At 50.5% G+C, this 19401-nt stretch overlaps 2 protein-coding genes and 1 long non-coding RNA gene across 3 annotated transcripts in view; all 3 read right to left on the bottom strand.

Annotated features, from left to right (window-relative positions):
* LOC310663275 overlaps positions 1–19401 on the bottom strand; it is a 97708-nt gene that overhangs the window by 996 nt on the left and 77311 nt on the right. The gene's annotated exons all lie outside the window — the stretch shown is intronic.
* Positions 1672–3431, bottom strand: TMEM203 (transmembrane protein 203). The gene has a single exon (XM_083410871.1). It carries the CDS (start codon positions 3256–3258, stop codon positions 2842–2844), a length of 417 nt encoding a protein of 138 aa, XP_083266997.1. The 5' UTR covers positions 3259–3431; the 3' UTR covers positions 1672–2841.
* The window catches only part of ZAN (zonadhesin), a 69253-nt gene continuing 56022 nt past the window's right edge, over positions 6171–19401 (bottom strand). The window contains exons 28-37 of the mRNA XM_083409598.1: positions 18577–18706; positions 16388–16574; positions 14998–15159; positions 14742–14872; positions 11958–12157; positions 10624–10762; positions 9673–9825; positions 8503–8605; positions 8137–8171; positions 6171–6736 (exon numbers count right to left, since the gene is read on the bottom strand). Coding sequence (XP_083265724.1) covers positions 6684–6736; positions 8137–8171; positions 8503–8605; positions 9673–9825; positions 10624–10762; positions 11958–12157; positions 14742–14872; positions 14998–15159; positions 16388–16574; positions 18577–18706 — 1293 coding nt within the window. The 3' untranslated portion in view covers positions 6171–6683. The remainder of the gene's footprint in view (positions 6737–8136; positions 8172–8502; positions 8606–9672; positions 9826–10623; positions 10763–11957; positions 12158–14741; positions 14873–14997; positions 15160–16387; positions 16575–18576; positions 18707–19401) is intronic.

The following is a 19401-nucleotide window of genomic DNA, read 5'->3' as shown; positions in this document are numbered from 1 at the left end:
TAGGATCGATGCATTACAGACTTGTAAATTTGGAAGTGCCTCCCAAGGTTTCAGCTCACAGCCAAAGAATCTCCTACAGATGTCCTCCCAACCTTAGTTTAAAAGCCACCTGTTTTTTTAAAAAATACAGGCAACCCCTGATTTGCATAGGGGTTGCGTTCCAGGTCATTGTGTGCGATAGCAGAGCATGCATGTTTACCGGCCACTTCCATGTTTACCGGCCACTTCCAGGTCGCCGTGATGCGCATGTGCCCGATCGCATGTTAACTGGACGTGCATAAATTGGTTGTTGCCTGTGTTGTAATTTTATGTCGTGAACCAACCTGAGATCTGCAGGTGAAGGGTCATATACAAATTTAATAAATAACAACCTGGCCACAGTGATCCATGCGACAATCACCTCCAGGCTTGACTACTGTAATTTGCTCTACGCGGGGCTGCCCTTGAAGCTGTCTCAGAAACTCCAGCGGGTGCAGAATGCTGCAGCGAGGCTCCTCACGGGGTCTCTGCCATGGGAGCATATTCACCCAGTGCTTTTACAGCTGCACTGGCTCCCGGTGGAGTATAGGGTCAGATTTAAGGTGCTGGTTTTGACCTTTAAAGCCCTTCACGGCCTCGGACCTTCGGGACTGCCTCTCCCAGTATGCCCCACGGAGAGCCTCAAGGTCCATAAATAGCAACACCCTAGTGGTCCCGTGCCCTAAGGAAGTCAGATTAGCCTCAACCAGAGCCAGGGCTGCAGAAGATTCCTTGTTCAGAATCCTGGACAGCTGCTGCCCGTAATTGCAGATGATACTGAGCTGAACCGATCAACGGTCCGACTCGGTTTAAAGCCGCTCCCAGTGTTCCTGTTTAATGCAGCCCTTTATCTGTAATCATGAGTGCTAGAAACTTGGCTTTATTTGAAGCAAAGAACCACAACTCAGGGACAGGGCACCTGCTTTGCATGCAGAAGGTGCAGAGGTTCGGTTGGCATTTCCCAGCTGGGGCTGGGAAACCTAGAGAGAGCCGCTGCTTTTGCCAGCCTGTAAAGGCAGCACCGTTAAAGCTCTGGTTTCCCCAGTAGTGATGTATGGAAGTGAGAGCTGGACCACAAAGAAGGCTGATCGCCAAAGAATGGATCCTTTTGAATTATGGTGCTGGAGGAGACTCTTGAGAGACCCATGGACTGCAAGAAGATCAAACCTCTCCATTCTGGAGGAAATCAGCCCTGAGTGCTCACTGGAAGGACAGATCCTGAAGCTGAGGCTCCAAGACTTTGGCCACCTCATGAGAAGGGAAGACTCCCTGGAAAAGACCCTGGTGTTGGGAAAGATGGAGGGCGCAAGGAGAAGGGGACGACGGAGGACGAGATGGTGGGACAGTGTTTTCAAAGCTACCAGCATGAGTTTGACCAAACTGCGGGAGGCAGTGGAAGACAGGAGGGCCTGGCGTGCTCTGGTCCAGGGGGTCACGAACTAAACGACTCAACAACAAAGGCAACACTGACCAAAATGGACCACAATGGCCTGACTCAGTATAAGACAGCCTCCTGTGCTCCTGTTTTTCTCTTAACCTGACTGGCAGCAGGGGCTCTCTGCGGTTTCAGGTGGGGGACATGACCAGCCTGACCTAGAGATGCTATCAGGGAGGAAAGTCAGCTTAGGCATGTAACACAACTGCAGGCCCTCATTTTTGTATTTTTTAAACTTTTATTGTTTTTCTAAACAAACTGGTGCCATCCCTCAACTCTCAAGTAAACCTTTCTAGTATCAGGGCAGACCTGAAAGGGCCGGAAGGCTTAGTTTCATTCCCGGTGGTACAATGATAAAGTGTCCTAAAAATAAATAAACTGCAAAACTGCACATGTTCAGAGAACGCTGGCAAACTTGCTTTTGCTCTATGATACCAGGAATGTAGGAGCTGGTGGGGCACACGCAATGGCCATTCCAGGATGGGGAAAGCTAAAGTGTCCACAGAATCATCACAGAGTTGGAAGGACCTCCAAAGTCCTCTAGTTCAACCCCCTGCAATTCAGAAATCGCTGGTAATATTTCTCCCTGGGTTGTGTTTTTATTCTTAAATAACTACCCCGAGGGTCCAATCTTTTTTTGGGGGGGAGGGAGGGTCCGATAGGCTCACGGGGCGGCAGAGGGTCCGAGGGCAGCTCTGCAGGGTCCAAACGAGGGCACAAAAGCAGTCACCCCGGTACATGCAGGGCGGGCGCAGTTCCTTGCCGTAATGGCGCAGTGGGAAGGAGCATCAGGGTGCATTGGATAGGTGGCCGTGGAAAAGGAGCTGAGCTCCTCTCTCTAGGCAGGTCCTGAGCGCTCAGCCGGGGCAGCAGGCCAGAGTTGTGTTTGTGCGTTTGTGTTGCTCTCCTCCACCTCCTCTCTGTGGCACAGTCCCGAACGCTCTGCTGGTGTGGCAGGTGTGGACGGCGTTCTTGCTTGGTCTTGCCTCTCTCTCCTCCCCCAGGTGGATGGGGGGGGTGATCGTTGCTTTGCTCTCCTCCGCCTCTTCACCGTGGGCCAGATCGAAGCGCTCAGCCGCTCCTGCTGCCGGTACGTGCGTGCATGCATGCTTTGCTTTCTTCCGCCTCCTCTCTCTGGGCTGGTCGAGCGCTCAGCCGCTCCTGCTGCCGGTACGTGCGTGCATGCATGCTTTGCTTTCTTCCGCCTCCTCTCTCTGGGTTGGTCGAGCGCTCAGCCGCTGCTGCAGGTGGATGTGGGGAGTGTGTGTCTTGTGGGCTTGCCTTTCTTTCAGTTTCTTTCCTTTGCCTTTTCTTCTTTCCTTCGCCTTCCTCTCCTTTCCCCGGCCTTCCATTTCGCTTTCACTGTCCTCCCCTCCCTCCGCCGGCCGCTAGTTGACCCTGCAGGCCCGGATCATCAGGAGCTGCAGCAGGATGAAGACGGGCGAGAGCAGCAGCCCGAACCACAGCTCCCGGCTCTGGCCCGCCAGCTTCTGGCCCAGCAGCACCTCGAAGACGAACTTGAGGCTCAGCAGCGTCAGCACCCACAGCAGCCGCAGCACCGCCAGCCGCTTCTCGCCGTCCTGGAAGAGCCGCACCGACACGATGGTGCTGAAGTAGGCGCTCAGCCCGTCGGCCGCGAAGAAGGCCGCCAGCACCGCCCACCAGCTCAGCGCCGCCCCGGACTCCCCGCCGTCCGCCTTCAGCACCAGCAGCGCCGACGCCGCCAGCAGCGCCAGCGCCTGCAGGAGAAGCTCCAGGGGCGCGAAGCCCAGCCACTGAACCAGCTCCCGAAGGGAGAACAGCATCGCCGCCGACGCCGCCGCGGGGACGGAATCGCCTCAGCCGCCTCAGGAGGAGAAGGGAGGCTCTGCGCCTGCGCAAAGGGGCGCTTCCGGTCGCCGAAGGCGGTTTCCGGTGCGCCGCGGGTGAAATAAGGAGGGGACGGAATCGCCTCAGGGGGAGAAAGGAGGCTCTGCGCCTGCGCGGCCGACCCGTTTCCGGTCTCGGAAGTCGGCTTCCGGCGCGCTACTGTGGAAAAAAAGGGCGGGAACAGCGTCGCCTCAGGAGGAGAAACGCGGATCTGCGCCTGCGCAAAGGGGCGCTTCCGGTCGACGAAGGCGGCTTCCGGAGCACCGAGGGCGAAATAAGGCGGGAACGGAATCGCCTCAGCCGCCTCAGGAGGAGAAGGGAGGCTCTGCGCCTGCGCGGCCGACCCGTTTCCGGTCTCGGAAGTCGGCTTCCGGCGCGCTACTGTGGAAAAAAGGGCGGGAACAGCGTCGCCTCAGGAGGAGAAACGCGGCTCTGCGCCTGCGCAAAGGGACGCTTCCGGTCGCCTAAGGCGGTTTCCGGCGCGCCGCGGGTGAAATAAGGCGGGAACGGAATCGCCTCAGCCGCGCCTGCGCGGCAGACCCGTTTCCGCTCCCGGAAGCCGGTTTCCGGCGCGCTGCTGTGAAAAGAAGGCGGGAACAACGTCTCCTCAGGGAGGAGAAACGCGGCTCTGCGCCTGCGCGGCGACCCGTTTGCTGGAATCATAGGGTTGGAAGGGACACCCCAAAGGTCATCCAGTCCACCCCTTCTCCCCCGCAGTGCAGGAACCGCTGCTAATGGTGCTGATTGCGTGTTTCCTCGCCAATGAGGCGGCAGCCAGGGCCTTGTTGGGGGAGGGGCCCCGGGACCAAGGCGAAGGCCAGGGCAGCTGATGAGGGGAGAGAAATGGCCGGGCTGGATGCGCGTGGGGCGGGCGAGGGCGCAGGATCCGCGCACGTGGAGCAGGGAGTGGGGGGGGGCACCAGGAGGCTCATCCTGTCTCTGCGTTCTTCCCCCCTCCAGGGGAACTTTTATACCCCCCAAAAGGGAAAGAGGGCTGGCCAGTAAGGAGAAGCCCTCTGCCTAAAGGCTCCTTGCCAGTTTCTGGAGTTAAATCCACGCTATGCAGCTGCAGACGGAGCAGCTAATTGCAGGAAGGAAATGATAGAAACTGATACGGAAGGGGGGGCATGTCTTCTTCACCTCCTTCTTCGCTACAATATATCCATTTATTTCCAATTGTCAATGACAAAAGGGACTAAAATCTATAAAATTCATAGAAAATCAGCGTGACAATTTGCTCAATTTCTCTAGGACTCCATGACACCTCCCCTGTCCTCCATAATCCCTCAAGCAAGGTGTCAAGACCCTAATCCTGTCAAATCACTCTGCCAAGCCTTTCCTCTGGGCAATGCCAGGTGGCAGACCATGCATACATGGATCATTGTCTTCTCATCACCGGGACTCAGGATGTGCTTATCTGCGCATATCTCCAGCTCTGCATATTTTCCCTCCCTCCTCCATATGTTAATCCTGTGTAACCCAACCTCTTCTTAATATATTCATGATGTAATCTGTGTAACCCAACCTCTTCTTAATGTATTCATGATGTAACTGGGATGTATTTTGCACTGTATTCTGGGACATGGAGGGAAGTTTCAAAAGTTCATGTCACCCCTTTCTCGCTGTTCAATCTCGCCTTGAACCTTATTGCGCAATAAACATGGATCTTCTGCAGTTTGCTCCTGTCTCCAGCTGAGCTCATTTTCCTCTGCAGGGACCCGCGGACTTAGCCCGACGAGCTGGGTGGCAGAGCAACCTCGTGCCCAGATTTTACCGTAACAAAGTGTTAAAAATGAAGGAGGGAACCTGCCATCTTCTGAGGTGTGATGTAGGTATGGTGTTTGTGGGGGGGTGGTCTTGGGCTACACCCCTTCTGTGATGTATGTATTTTGTATGGAGGGGTGGTCTTGAGCTCCAGGGAAGGCAATTTAAAATGTCTATATAAAGGGGGCCACACCTTGGTTCTGGGTCCTCCTCCTTTCCTGTGTGTGAGGGGAGCACCCTGTTGCAACAGCATTAATAAAGATCAGGCTTACTAGCTGCTTTGTTCTCAGTATTCTCTGGTTGGCCTCTGTTATTTTCTCCTACCGATAGGGCACCCACTCAAGGACTCTATACAGGCTCTTGGATACACCATAAGGGAAGGGCAGATTTTGTTTACAATGGGGACAAGCTTGCTCTACCTTCCACGTGACAGCCCTTCAGATATTTGAAGATGACTCTCCTATCAGGGATGCAGGTGGCGCTGTGGGTTAAACCACAGAGCCTGGGACTTGCCAATCAGAAGGTCGGCGGTTCGAATCCCCGCTACAGGGTGAGCTCCCGTTGCTCAGTCCCTGCTCCTGCCCACCTAGCAGTTCAAAAGCACACCAGTGCAAGTAGATAAATAGGTACCGCTCCGGCGGGAAGGTAAACGGTGTTTCCGTGCACTGCTCTGGTTCGCCATAAGCGGCTTAGTCATGCTGGCCACATGGCTGTACGCCGGTTCCCTTGGCCAATAACGCGAGATGAGCGCTGCAGCCCCAGAATCGTCCCCGACTGGACCTAATGGTCAGGGGTCCCTTTACCTTTACCCTCCTATCACCTCTCAGTCTCCTCTTTTCCAGGCTAAAGATACCCAGCTCCCTCTGCTATTCCTCACAAGGCTCAGTTTCCAGACCCGTCATCATCTTGGCCGCCCTCCTCTGCACACAAACCAACTTGTCAATCTCCTTCTGAAACGGAGGTGCTCAGAACTGGACACAGGACTCCAGGTGGGGTCTGACCAGACTTCTGCTGATGCAGCCTAGAAAAGCATTAGCCTCTTTTTCTGCCGCATCACAGGAAGGAAACTTAATGAGAGATACTATGCTGGAGAGGAAGGCTTTTATTTGCATTCATTTATTAATTTTTATTTGGCGTTCCGGACACAATTCAGCGCCATTTCCCTTGCCCAGAAAGGGGTGGCCTGTGTGGGATGAGGTGTGCTGGCCCCACAGCGAGGGTAGGGTGGGGAGCTGTGAGCAGCTAGCTGGGAATGGTGGCCTTGGCAGAATTTGGGTTGCCAAGCCTATTCTCTGCATGGGATCTCCAAGTGTAGAAGCATCACAGAGCCTGGAGGGCGGGAAAGGTGTGTCAGCAGATGCCAGGGTGGCGAATGGGTTGGCGTGTGTCTCCAATCTCCTCCACTTCCTCTGATTTTCCTTCACCTGACCAGACAGACTCCTGGAAGCGAAAGCAGGTGAAGTGCGGGGGCAGCCTTTATTTGCAGCGCCTCTGCCCCTTCAGCAGTCCGGCTTTAGAAAGGTCAGATCTTGAAGGTTCGACACCCTGGGTGCGTGAGCGGGAAGGAATATTTTCAGCAATAGCTCTGGGGCGGAAGTCAGAAGTGAGTGGTCTTGTCGGCAGTTGTGGAAGGTGGAGGCCTGCCTTGGCCTGAAAAAGAAATAATAATTGTAATGATACCAAGATCCAAGCCGACTTCCTTGGTGTGCAGCAGGACAGAGCTGTTTCCATAAATGCTTTCGTTAATAATCCTATTCGTTCTTTTTGCAAACTGCTCTGCAGTTTTCCACAATCAAGGGAGGGGGAGTATGTGAATGAAATAAGCACTAAATAATAATCCTGAGTGATGTAAGAGCACCCCGGGCTTGAAGAACAGAGCCATAAGGTTGTAAAGTTGGAAGGGCCCCGAAGGAGTTATTGAGGGGGCAGCAATGGCCACCAACTTAGATGGCTTCCAAAGATGTTATGTACTGAGTTGAATAGGATCCAAAAGGCAGCAGTCTGATTGGTCCTAGAACAATGCAGCAGTATGATTGGTCTGCAGGAGCCACCCAATCCAGCTCCAGGTGGAAGTGAATCCACAACCTGATTGGCCTACAGGAGAATCCCCGAATTAGCCAATCACGTGCAGCCCATTGTGTAAATAATGTATATAAAGCAGATACTTTGGGGGAACTTTCATTCCTCACTACTATGAGCTGAATAAAGAGCATGAAATCCACACTCGACTCTTGAGTATATTTCAAAAGAGGATTAGAGAAATGCATGGAGGAAGAGAGGGCTATTGATGGCTCCTAGCCAGGGTGGTTATGTTCTGCCTCCACAGCTGGAGGCAGCGATGCTTCTGAAAACCAGTTGCTGGAAACAGCAGGAGGGGAGAATGTAGCTCTTGTGCTTGTGGGCTTCCCGTAACGGGCAGCTGTTTGGTCACTGTGAACAGGATGGAGGACTCGATGGGCCGCTGGGCTGATCCAGCTATATAGGGCTCTTCTTATGTTCTTGGGTGCAGCTGACTCTGGGGTGGAGCCTTGAGGCAGCTGTTCAAAGTGCTGTTTGACCTATAAAGCCTTAAATGGCTCAGGACCACCTATTTCTGTATGAACCTACCCTGAAATCATCCTCTGAGGTCCTTCTTTGTGTGTCTTCGCCTTTAGAGGTCCAGAGGGTGGAAACATGAGAACGGGGCCTTCTCTGCAGTGGCTCCCCATCTGTGGAATGCTCTCCCCAGGAAAGTTCGCTTGGCGCCTTCATTATACACCTTTAGGCGCCAGGCAAAAACGTTCCTTTTCAACCAGGCCTTTGGTTGATCTGATTTACATGCCATGCCCTTTTAAAATGTGTTTTTTTTGGGGGGGGAACAATTGGGTTGTTCTTTTATTTTCATTAGGTATTTTGTGCTTTTATACCTTGATTTTATTCTGTGAACCACCCTGATACCACCAGATAGAGGATGGATAAACTGTAATAATAATAATAATAATAATAATAATAATAATAATAATAATAATAATAATAATATACACCAGGGATTCCTCCTGCTCTCAACTCACCTGGATCTGACAAGGTGAGCATGTCATGTTCCCGCCTACACAGGAGGAAAAGAGAAGCAGATAAGAAAAGGACATTTGAGGAGATTTGGGGTGTGAGGTGGGCAATCACAGAGTTGGGAGAGACCCAAAGGATTATTGAGTCCAACCCACTCATAAAAGTACCAATTCTGCTAATCGTAGTGAGCGCATGTGGCAATCTCGTAGGTAAATGCCTTCCGAGTTGTTAAGGGCGTTGCATACTAATATCAACGCCTTGCTCCTCTGAAACCCCCTCTCTCCTGTTGCCCTGAGCCCCCCAGTGCCCGCAGGAGGCAACCGGACCCCCTCACACCCACCGTGCCTGCTCTGCCCTGCCCAATCCCATACCTGCTCCTCCGCTGTCGATAGATGCAGACGCCTGTCACCACCATCAGGATCAACGCGAGAGGAACGAGGACTCCGATGAGGATGACTGTCAAATTGTTGTCATCTGGATGGGTGTAGAGGAGGTGGAAACAGGAGGAAGAAAGAGGGGAGGATTAATTACCGTATTTTTCGCTCTATAAGATGCGCCGGATCATAAGACGCACCTAGTCTTTGAAGGAGGAAAACAAGAAAAAAAATATTCTGAATCCCAGAAGCCAGAACAGCAAGAGGGATCTGGCTTCTGGGAATAGCCTCTTGCTGTTCTGGCTTCTGGGATAGCTGTGCGAAGCCTCTTCAGGGCAGCGGGACGAAGGCTCCCACTGCCCGGAAGAGGCTGCGCGCAGCTATCCCATAAGCCATCACAGCAAGCGGGATCGCTGTGCAGCAATCACTCTTGCTGTCCTGGCTTATGGGATAGCCATGCGCAGCCTCTGCTCCACACGGCTCTTTAAAGGGAGCGCTGAGCAGAGCCTCCCGCCTGCATTCGCTCCATAAGACGCACACACATTTCCCCTTACTTTTTAGGAGGGGGAATGTGCATCTTATAGAGCGAAAAATATGGCAGTGGCTTGAAAGGTACTCTGTGTGTGTGTGTGTTTTAGGGCAGGTAGCGGCAGCATCTTAAAAAGCAGAGACATCACCTTGCCAACAAAGGTCCATACAGTTAAAGCCATGGTTTTCCCAGTAGTGATGTATAGAAGTGAGAGCTGGACCATCAAGAAGGCTGATCGCCGAAGAATGGATGCTTTTGAATTCTGGTGCTGGAGGAGACTCTTGAGAGTCCCATGGACTGCAAGAAGATCAAACGCATCCATTCTTAAGGAAATCAGCCCTGAGTGCTCACTGGAAGGACAGATCCTGAAGCTGAGGCTCCAAGACTTTGGCCACCTCATGAGAAGAGAAGACTCCCTGGAAAAGACCCTGATGTTGGGAAAGATGGAGGGCACAAGGAGAAGGGGACGACCGAGGACGAGATGGTTGGACAGTGTTCTCGAAGCTACCAGCATGAGTTTGACCAAAGTGCGGGAGGCAGTGGAAGACAGGAGGGCCTGGCGTGCTCTGGTCCAGGGGGTCGCGAAGAGGCGGACACGACTAAACGACTAAACAACAACAGCGGCAGGGACTTATTACCTGTCGAGGGGGATGGAGGCTGTACATCGAAGGCAGTCTCGCAGTAGGTTCCGTTGTATCCCTCCGTGCAAATGCAGACGTAGCCAAGAGAGGTGTCTAAGGTGTCCTGACACACTCCTTCGTTCTGGCAATTGTTACGGAGGCAGGCACTCTCTGCAAAGGAAGAAACGTGTGTTTTTGGGGAGGGGAGAGACCACTGTCAGTCCATATCGCGGCCCACCGAGAGATCGGGAAAGTGCTCTGTTTCCAGATTCTGTCACTTTTCTACTCTTTCAGGTCTCCCCGTTTCCACATCAGCCGGCGACTTTGGTTTTAAGGGCGATGGCACCGTCGCAGGCGCCACACAACACCCGTGCAGAAATCAATCTTTCAGGGCGGCAGCAGCACCCAGCCTTTGGAACTCCCCGCCAATTGACTGATCAGTCAGGCTCCTTCGCTGCACCCTTTTTCAGCGCCTGCTGAAAACGTGCTCATTTCGGCCGGCCAAACCGAGTATGTAGAATGTTGATGTGTGTTTTAATCCGTTTGGATTCTTGGCTTGCGGGGGGTTGTATTGGGTGTCCAACTCTTACGATTTTCTAATAAATATCTGGCAGCCCTTCAGAGGGGAAATCCTATCTCCTCTCAGTCTCCTCCAGCCTAAACGTACCCAATGCCCTCAACCATTCCTCATAAGGCTCAGTTTCCAGGCCCTTCATCATCCTGGTCACCCTCCTCTGCCCACCTTCCAGTTTGTCAGTGTCTTCCTTAAATTGTGGTGCCCAGAACTGGACACAGGACTCCAGGTGGGGTCTGATCAAGGCAGAATAGAGTGGGACTAAGACCACCCTTGATCTGGACACTAGACTTCTGTGGATGCAGCCTAGAACAGCATTAGCCTTTTTTGCTGCTGCATCACGTTGCTGGCTCAACCCTCTCCTCCCACCTCGTCCCTAACCAAGCCTTTCTCACCTCTGTAGCATCCGCGGGTGAAGTTTACCACGGCGCAGACATCCCCCCTGGCGCAGGCCACAGACTCACATTCCAGAGTCCCCGTATTGCGACAGGTGCATCGTTGGGAACAGTCCTCCGTGAAGAAAGTGTCGTTGATCTGGGGAGAAACCGGGGCGCGGGGAAGAATATCAGTGCCACTCTGGGAAAGCTGCTGCCCACCTTTGTATTGGCACCGCCCAAACCGGAAGGGACCATGCGCCAGAAACTGAAAACCTTTGCTCAAATGCATTGTCTTTGCCACTCGGCCAGTGATTTCCTGCCTTCCTCCGCTCGCTGCCTCCTTCCTTCCTTCCTTCCTCCCTCCCTCCCTCCCTTTAACTCTCATCAGCTCTCTCCATCTTTCTGCCCTCCATCTTTGCGGCCAACTGCAGGGCTGCAGCGACAACCCACACCACCAACCAGATTCCTCTGCCAAGGTGCCCAGAGAAGCCTGCACACCTCGCCCGGCCGCCGTCCAGAGCGCTGGAGGAGCAGCCAGGAGAGTGGGCAAGCAGGCAGGCTCCTAGCCCCTCTGAGCCAGAGTGGAGAGCTGTGATTTTTGAGGCTCTGCGCCCATCCTAGCCAACCTCAAGGTCATGGGTAGGCAAACGAAGGCCCGGGGGCCGGATCCGGCTCAATCGCCTTCTCAATCCGGCCTGCGGATGTTCCGGGAATCGGTGTGTTCTTACATGAGTAGAATGTGCCCTTTTATTTAAAATGCATCTCTGGGTTACACTGGTACCTCAGGTTAAGTACTTAATTCGTTCCGGGGGTCCGTTCTTAACCTGAAACTGTTCTTAACCCGAAGCACCACTTTGGCTAATGGGGCCTCCTGCTGCTGCCATGCCGCCAGAGCACAATTTCTGTTCTCATCCTGAAGCAAAGTTCCTAACCTGAGGTACTATTTCTGGGTTAGCGGAGTCTGTAGCCTGAAGCTTATGTAACCTGAAGCGTATGTAACCCAAGGTACCACTGTATTGTAGGGCCTGCCTGGTGTTTTTACATGAGTAGAATGTGTGTTTTTATTTAAAATGCATCTCTGGGTTATTTGTGGGGCATAGGAATTCGTTCATATGTTTTTTCCAAAATACAGTCTGGCCCCCCACAAGCTCTGAAGGACAGTGGACCGGCCCCCTGCTGAAAAAGTTTGCTGACCCCTGCTCTAGGTACACCCAGGGTTGAGTCTATCCCTTAACCAGATTCACAGCGGCTGATCCGTTGTGCCCTTCTCTCCTCCTGCGTTTTCCAGGATTCAGAACCACACAACTGACCGGTGGCAGCCTGGACGTTCCTCCCTATTCCTCCCCGCCTACCTGGTAATACTGGTTGTTGTGAGTGCAGCCGCACTGGTTGTAGGGGACGCTGTCCAGCCCGCTGAGGACGTAGCCGGGGTCACTGGCGCAGCCCTCCACGCAAGGGGCATCGCACTGCGACTGGGCGGCCATGTTGGCGCAGCTGTCGGGGCAGGCGGTCATGCAAGATTTGTAGGTGGTGTGAGGTGGACACGAGATCTCTGCAGGGACAAGATGGGTAGATGGTAGAAGGTTTAAAAGAAGAAGGAGAAAAGCCTCTATCGGAATCAAATGACAATAAAGGGGATTCCAAACAAACCAGAAGACGAACTTTCTGGCGATAAGAGCAGGGGAACGGACTCAATCGGAGACGATCTCCTTTCTTGTCATTTGAACCACTGGTCTGGGCCCTACCCTCTGGGGTGTGGGCCCTGGATGTGGCCCCGTGCTCTGGACACGGGGCCCTCGGCCGAGGGGTAAGGGGTTGTGAAGGAGGAGAAATGGGAGGACAGCTCTGGCCCTACGGGAGGCTGTCGCACATCCCTCTCATGAGGAGAGGAAATAATAATAATAATAATAATTTTTTATTTATACCCCGTCCATCTGGCTGGGCTTCCCCAGCCTCTCTGGGCGGCTTTCAACAAAATATTAAAATACAGTAATGCATCAAAGATTAAAAGCTTCCCTAAAAGCATTCAGATGTTTTCTAAAAGTCTGGTAGTTGTTGTACTCTTTGAAATCTGGTGGGAGGGCATTCCACAGGGCGGGCGCCACCACTGAGAAGGCCCTCTGCCTGGTTCCCTGTAACTTGGCTTCTTGGAGTGAGGGAACCGCCAGAAGGCCCTCGGTGCTGGACCTCAGTGTCTGGGTAGACCCTTTAAAAAGCTGAGCTGCTTCTTGTGCCTTGTCTGCCCCCCAACATCAGGGGATCCTTCCAGTGCCAGGGATCCAAGCTGGGATCTTTTGTGAAACTGGCCAGCCTTGCAGATTCTTGGTGAGTAAACTTGAACGACGAGGGTTGTGGATAGGCTAGGATTGGTTTCGTTTGAGAGCCACAGGGCTCAGGTTAATTTTTTAACAAAAATTTCCCATGTTTTATTGTCTGTAATAACATCTGTACAACAAAAACATATCTTCGTTGTTATCTATAAACCAGATTCATCCAAAAAACCAAACAAAAGATTACAGATTGGTTCTGTTTTAGAACCACAGGGCTCAGGTTTGTTTTGTGTTCTGTTTTGACCTTCTGGCTGCTTTCCCCCTACCTTTTATTCCTAGTAAAGTTCCTTCATTTTTTTTAAAAAAATTACATTTATACATACATATTTTGGATATACAAACAAACATACATTTCATACAATCCTTAAAAATATTCATACCTACCCCCACTCAATCCCACAGATACTTCCTTTTTCCACCACCATCCCTGTTGCTAGACTTCCAATCTACTCAATTGCAATTTCTTTCCATTTCTATTACTTTCTTTCACACACTATTAAACCAACTTTCTACTTGTTTTTCTGTTACACATTGTTATCCGTATTATTTGGTATTTCAGTATTTATAACGGAACTTGTTTATTCTAATAGGAGTTCTGGTTTTTCAATATGATTTTGCAAATATCCTTTAAACACCTTCCAGTCCCTGTCTATCTTCTCTTTTGAGATCCTTCCAATTTCTCCCATTGTTTTGAACATATTGTAATACTCCAATACAGTAAAGCTCTTTCATTTGACTGCTGAAGTGTGGCATGCTTGCCAACCTCCGGGTTTTGGAATACCCACATGCCTGGGCGCTTGGCATTCAGGCTACCAGAGTTTAGGGTTGGCGTTTCAAGGGACCAGAGCACTCTTCTGAGGTCTGGGAAGAGACTCAGGGAGAGTGTGGAGTGCCAGGCTGCAAGCTGGACTGGGGGAGTGCTAAGGAAATGGCTCAGAGCCTTAAAAAAATCCCCCTCCTTCTGCCCTTAAACCCACTCTGAGATGCTGCCTGCCACTATAATGAACTGAAAAAAAATGTTGAAATATACATTTATAAAGAAACCAGAGGCCTTTCTTCTTGGAATAACAGGTTTGGAATTGCCCAAGAAAGATGTTAAATTATTTTTGTATGCCACAACTGCTGCTCAAATCTTATTAGCTAAGAATTGGAAAACAGAAGAAGTTCCAACAGTGGAAGATTGGCAGATGAAGATGATGGACTTTTCGGAGCTGGCCAACCTGACCGGAAGAGTCTGCGACCAGAAGGAGGAGGAGTATCAGGAAGAGTGGATTAAATTTAAGGATTACTTAGTTAAATATGTTAAGTTAAACTAACTGAAAACAGCGTGCAGATACTTAATGGGCTTAGGATTCTATTTATGTTAAGTGATGAATTAATATGTTTAATTTCATAAGGTGAAGATCTAAGGATGTTAATGTTTAAGTTAAATTTCATAAAAATTGGGATTTGGAAAACCGTTAAAAGGACATGCAATGAAATTCAACCAAGGAGAAGCGAGGAAGTCACTTAACAAAGTTAATAACTGTAATTTTCAATAAGGCTATGATTTTTGTTTGTTTGTTTTGTTTGTTTGTTTGTTTGTTTATAATATTGTGAAAACTAATAAAACTTTTGAGTAAAAGAACAAAAATAACAAAATTAAAAAGTCCCCTCCTATTGGGGGCACAGGAGTAAGCAGAAGGGTGGCAGTGACAGCAGCTACGACAGTGCAAGACCAGCTGGCAGCCTGGCATGGCTGTTGTGTTGCAGCTGGGCAAAGGGAGGGCATGCGCTAGAGTTTTTTTGGATGGGGGATTCTCTTACCGCAGCCCGTCTTCTGCCTCCAGCCTCCCAGCGTGACCCCCTCCTCCTGGCAGAGCTTGGCATAGGCATCGTAATCTTGGCATAAGAGCTCAGTGTCGCCCATGAGAGCGCAGAGGTCGTACACGCAGTTCCTGGGAGAGAGAGAGAAGGAAGGAGATGGGCTCTCTTGCGCACAAATGCGCGCTCGCGTCAGCTTGCGCACGGACGCACTCCCTTCCCAGCCGCCCGCCCATGTCTGCGCTCTTGGCACACTCACTCTTGGAAAGGGCTGGGCGACAGGACGCCGTGGCAGGCGGAGAACGGCCCCTGGGGGTCAGAGAGGGCCCCACAGACGCCCGTCCCGTTGACAGATATCAGCTGCTCTGGGCTGCAGGCGACTTCAAAGCCGGACTCGACTTCATCTGATGGTTCCTCGCGCCTTTGTGGTGGGAAGAAGAAGAAAAGGAGTTTTCCCCCTCTGTATGTTTGGTTGGATGTCTCCCTGCTGTGTACAAGGTCTGAGCTGAGAAAGACAAACCCTCCCTGTTCCTTTCATAACATAAGAAGAGCTGCAGGATCAGGCCCTTTTAGTCCATCCAAACTCCCATATGAGCCAGCATCCTGTTCTCACAAATGATCTCAAATTAAGAATAATAATTTTTTTTTATTTATAACCTGCCCACCCCAGCCAAAGCCAGGCTCAGGGCGGCTAACACCAACAAAATCACAATAAAAACATAATAAGGGGGGGGGGAAAGAAAACCAATGTAAAAATACAGGTTAAAATGCAGCCTCATTTTAAAATAGCCAATAAATCAAGACCATAAGGGGAGGGAAGCATAGGGTTCAGACTGAATCCAAACCAAAGGCCAGGCGGAACAGCTCTGTCTTGCAGGCCCTGCAGAAATATGTCAAGTCCCTCAGGGCCCTGGTCTCTTGGGACAGAGCGTTCCACCACGTCAGGGCCAGTGCTGAAAAGGCCCTGGCCCGAGTTGAAACCAATCTAACCACCTTGCGACCTGGGACCTCCAGAATGTTGTCATTTGTGGACCTTAAGGTCCTCCGCGGGGCATACCAGGAGAGGCGGTCCCGTAGGTACGTGGGTCCTAGGCCACATAAGGCTACTGTTTTTGCTCTGTTTTGCTCAGCGTAGTGTTATCAGAGGGGACATGGGTGGCGCTGTGGGTTAAACCACAGAGCCTAGGACTTGCCGATCAGAAGATCAGCGGTTCGAATTCCCGCGACAGGGTGAGCTCCCGTTGCTCGGTCCCTGCTCCTGCCAACCTAGCAGTTCGAAAGCACGTCAAAGTGCAAGTAGATAAATAGGTACCACTCCGGTGGGAAGGTAAACGGCTTTTCCGTGCGCTGCTCTGGTTCGCCAGAAGCGGCTTAGTCCTGCTGGCCACATGACCCGGAAGCTGTACGCTGGCTCCCTCGGCCAGTAAAGCGAGATGAGCGCTGCAACCCCAGAGTCGGCCACGACTGGACCTAATGGACAGGGGTCCCTTTACCTTTTAGTGTTATCAGAGCCCTGGTCCCTGTCTGCTAAAAGCAAGGTCTGCTTCTCTAGGGAGTTTGAACCCAGCTTGCTGCTTCTTGTTTGGAGATCAACTGCTGAATGAGGGGGAAGCCGAGCATGAGGGACAAGAGGTGCCCCGGGGGCTGACCTGATGCGAGGATGGCTGTCAGCCTCCCTTTCTCTGCTGGGGACCTTGACCTCCCAGCTGTTCCCAAAGGTGTTGAGGCTCCGGGTCCACGTTCTGTCGGGTTTCATGTACTCGTTGTTCCGCTGCCCGTCGTAATTCCCGCAGAGCCCTCCCACGTAGTTCCGATAGGTGCTGGGGAGGACGATCTCTGGGTGGGGTGGAGAGAAAAAGGGGTGAACGTAGTGCCCATATGGGGGGAGCCCTAGACCAGTTGGGGTGGGGACAATCTTTGAGCCTTCCACATATTCAGATTTTGCACCGTATTTTTCGCTCTATAAGACGCCCCAGACCACAAGACGCACCTAGTTTTTGGAGGAGGAAAACAAGAAAAAATATATATTCTGAATCTCAGAAGCCAGAACAGCAAGAGGGATCTCTGCGCAGCGAAAGCAGCAATCCCACTTGCTGCTCTGGCTTCTGGGATAGCTGCGCAGCCTGCATTCGCTCCGTAAGACGCACACACATTTCCCCTTACTTTTTAGGAGGGAAAAAGCGAGTCTTATAGAGCAAAAAATACGGCAATTTTTTTCTTTCTTGAATTTTACAAGAAAAGGAAAAGAAAGAGAACCAAAGAACAATACATAACACTGTAAACATGTTTATATACATGTTTTCCAAAATGCAGACTGAAAGACAAAAGAAAAGTAGAAGAAAAATACTTTTCATAACCAATATTACCTAATGCATGCTTCAAACATTACAATATATAAATCCTAGTTAAAATATTATAAAAGACTTCCACCGCATTCACTGCACGTCTCTTAGCCTTTACATCTGTCCTTCAATCATTTCCCTTCCTTGGGTTCTTTCATACACATATTCTGATTTTGAAAGCCTTTACTGTGCCCAACACCTGTTCTACAACTTTGATGTACAGCCATACCTTGGAAGTCGGACGGAATCCGTTCCGGAAGTCCGTTCGACTTCCAAAATGTACAAAAACCAAATTACGGGTTCTGATTGGCTGCAGGAAGTTCCTGCAGCCAATCAGATCCCACAGAAGCCCCATTGGACGTTCGGGTTCCAAAGGAAAGTTCACAAACCGGAACAATCGCTTCTGGGTTTCCGGTGTTTGGGAGCCAAAAGGTCCGAGTTCCAGGGCATTCGGGATCCGATGTACGGCTGTATTAATTTGATTCCTGCATTGCAGGGGGTTAGACTGATGAAGTGTTGCTTGCTTGCCAACCTCAGGGTTTTGGAATCCCCATCTGCCCAAGCGCTTGGCATTCAGGCTACCAGGAGTTTAGGGTTGACTTTTCAAGCAACCAGAGCACTCTTCTGAGGTCTGGGAGAGACTCAGGGAGAGTGTGGCATGCCAGGCTGCAAGCTGGGCTGGGGGAGTGCTAAGGAAATGGCTCAGAGCCTTTTAAAAAGTCCCCTCCTTCTGCCCTTAAACCCACTCTGAGATGGTGCCTGCCACTATAATGAACTGAAAAAAAATGTTGAAATATACATTTATAAAGAAACCAGAAGCCTTTCTTCATGGAATAACAGGTTTGGAATTGCCCAAGAAAGATGTTAAATTATTTTTGTATGCCGCAACTGCTGCTTGTATTTTGTTAGCTGAAAAGTGGAAAACCTAAGAATTACCAAAGATAGAAGAATGGCAGATGAAGATAATGGATTTTTTGGAGCTGGCAGACCTGACCGGAAGAGTCCGCGACCAGAAGGAGGAGGAGTACCAGGAAGAGTGGATTAAATTTAAGGATGATTTAGTTAAATTAACTGAAAACAGCTTGCAGATACTTAATGGGCTTAGGATTTTATTTATGTTAAGTGATGAATTAATACGTTTAATTTCATAAAGTGAAGAATTAAGGATGTTAATGTTTAAGTTAAATTTTATAAGAAAGGTGATTTGGAAAACCAAATGCAATGAAATTCAACCAAGGGGATGCGAGGAAGTCACTTAACAATGTTAATAAGTGTCATTTTTAATAAGGCTATGATTTATGTTTGTTTGTCTTATGTGTTTGTTTGTTTGTTTATAATAGTGTGAAAACCAATTAAAAAAATTTGGGGGAAAAGAGATGCTGCCTGCCAGAGTTGGCGCGAGGCTAAGTTTGTGGCTTCTGGCCTGGCCTGGCCCTGATGTTCCTTACAGGAGGGAGGATGCAGCCCCTTCTCCCCGTGTGCTCATTTATCCTCACCACCAAAATCCCGGCCGTCGAAGTAAACGGAGAGCCCAAAGTCTGTTTCCACGCAGATGGTGCGGCCTCTCTGGGTGATCTGGAGCCCGTCCCGGGGCGAGTACGGGGTGGTGACCATCACGCCATTTACCTGGAAAGTGCAATCGAAAAGGCGAAAGATTTATACGATCTGAGGAGAAGCCAGAGTATGTAGAAAAGCGGGATAGAGATAAGATATATGTTGAAAAATATAGCAAAGGTTCGCTATCTATGCTAACATTCGATTGACGTTGGAGAGAGAATGAGTTGAGAAATAAGACCAAGGGTACATGTTGATATAGGAATGTACAGTGGTGCCCCGCAAGACGAATGCCTCGCAAGATGGAAAACCCACTAGACGAAAGGGTTTTCCGTTTTTCAATGCGCTTCGCAGGACGAATTTCCCTATGGGCTTGCTTCGCAAGACGAAAATGTCTTGCGAGTCTGGAGTTTTTTCCCCGCTCCCCACCCTCTTTTTCTAAGCCGCTAAGCCGCTAATAGCCTTTTAGCAGCTAATCCACTAATCCCTTAAGCCTTTAATAGCCGCTAATAGCCGCTAAACCGCTAATAGCGCTAATCCGCTAAGACGCTAATAGGGTTGCTTCGCAAGACGAAAAAACCGCTAGACGAAGAGACTCACGGAACGAATTAATTTTGTCTTGCGAGGCACCACTGTATTAGATAAAATGTAAAGAAATATACAATAATAAGAGTACGTTCATTTGTAAAAAAAGGAATATACAACGGGATAGACAGGAAGTCCGATGTGTTGGTACATATATGATTGTGGAACAGTTTTTTGTCCTT

Source organism: Podarcis tiliguerta (genome assembly GCF_965153285.1).
Source record: "Podarcis tiliguerta genome assembly, chromosome: 13".
Classification (NCBI taxonomy): Eukaryota; Metazoa; Chordata; class Lepidosauria; order Squamata; family Lacertidae; genus Podarcis; species Podarcis tiliguerta.
Note: the sequence above shows the minus strand (reverse complement) of the source record. Positions and strands in the feature narration are given on the sequence as shown.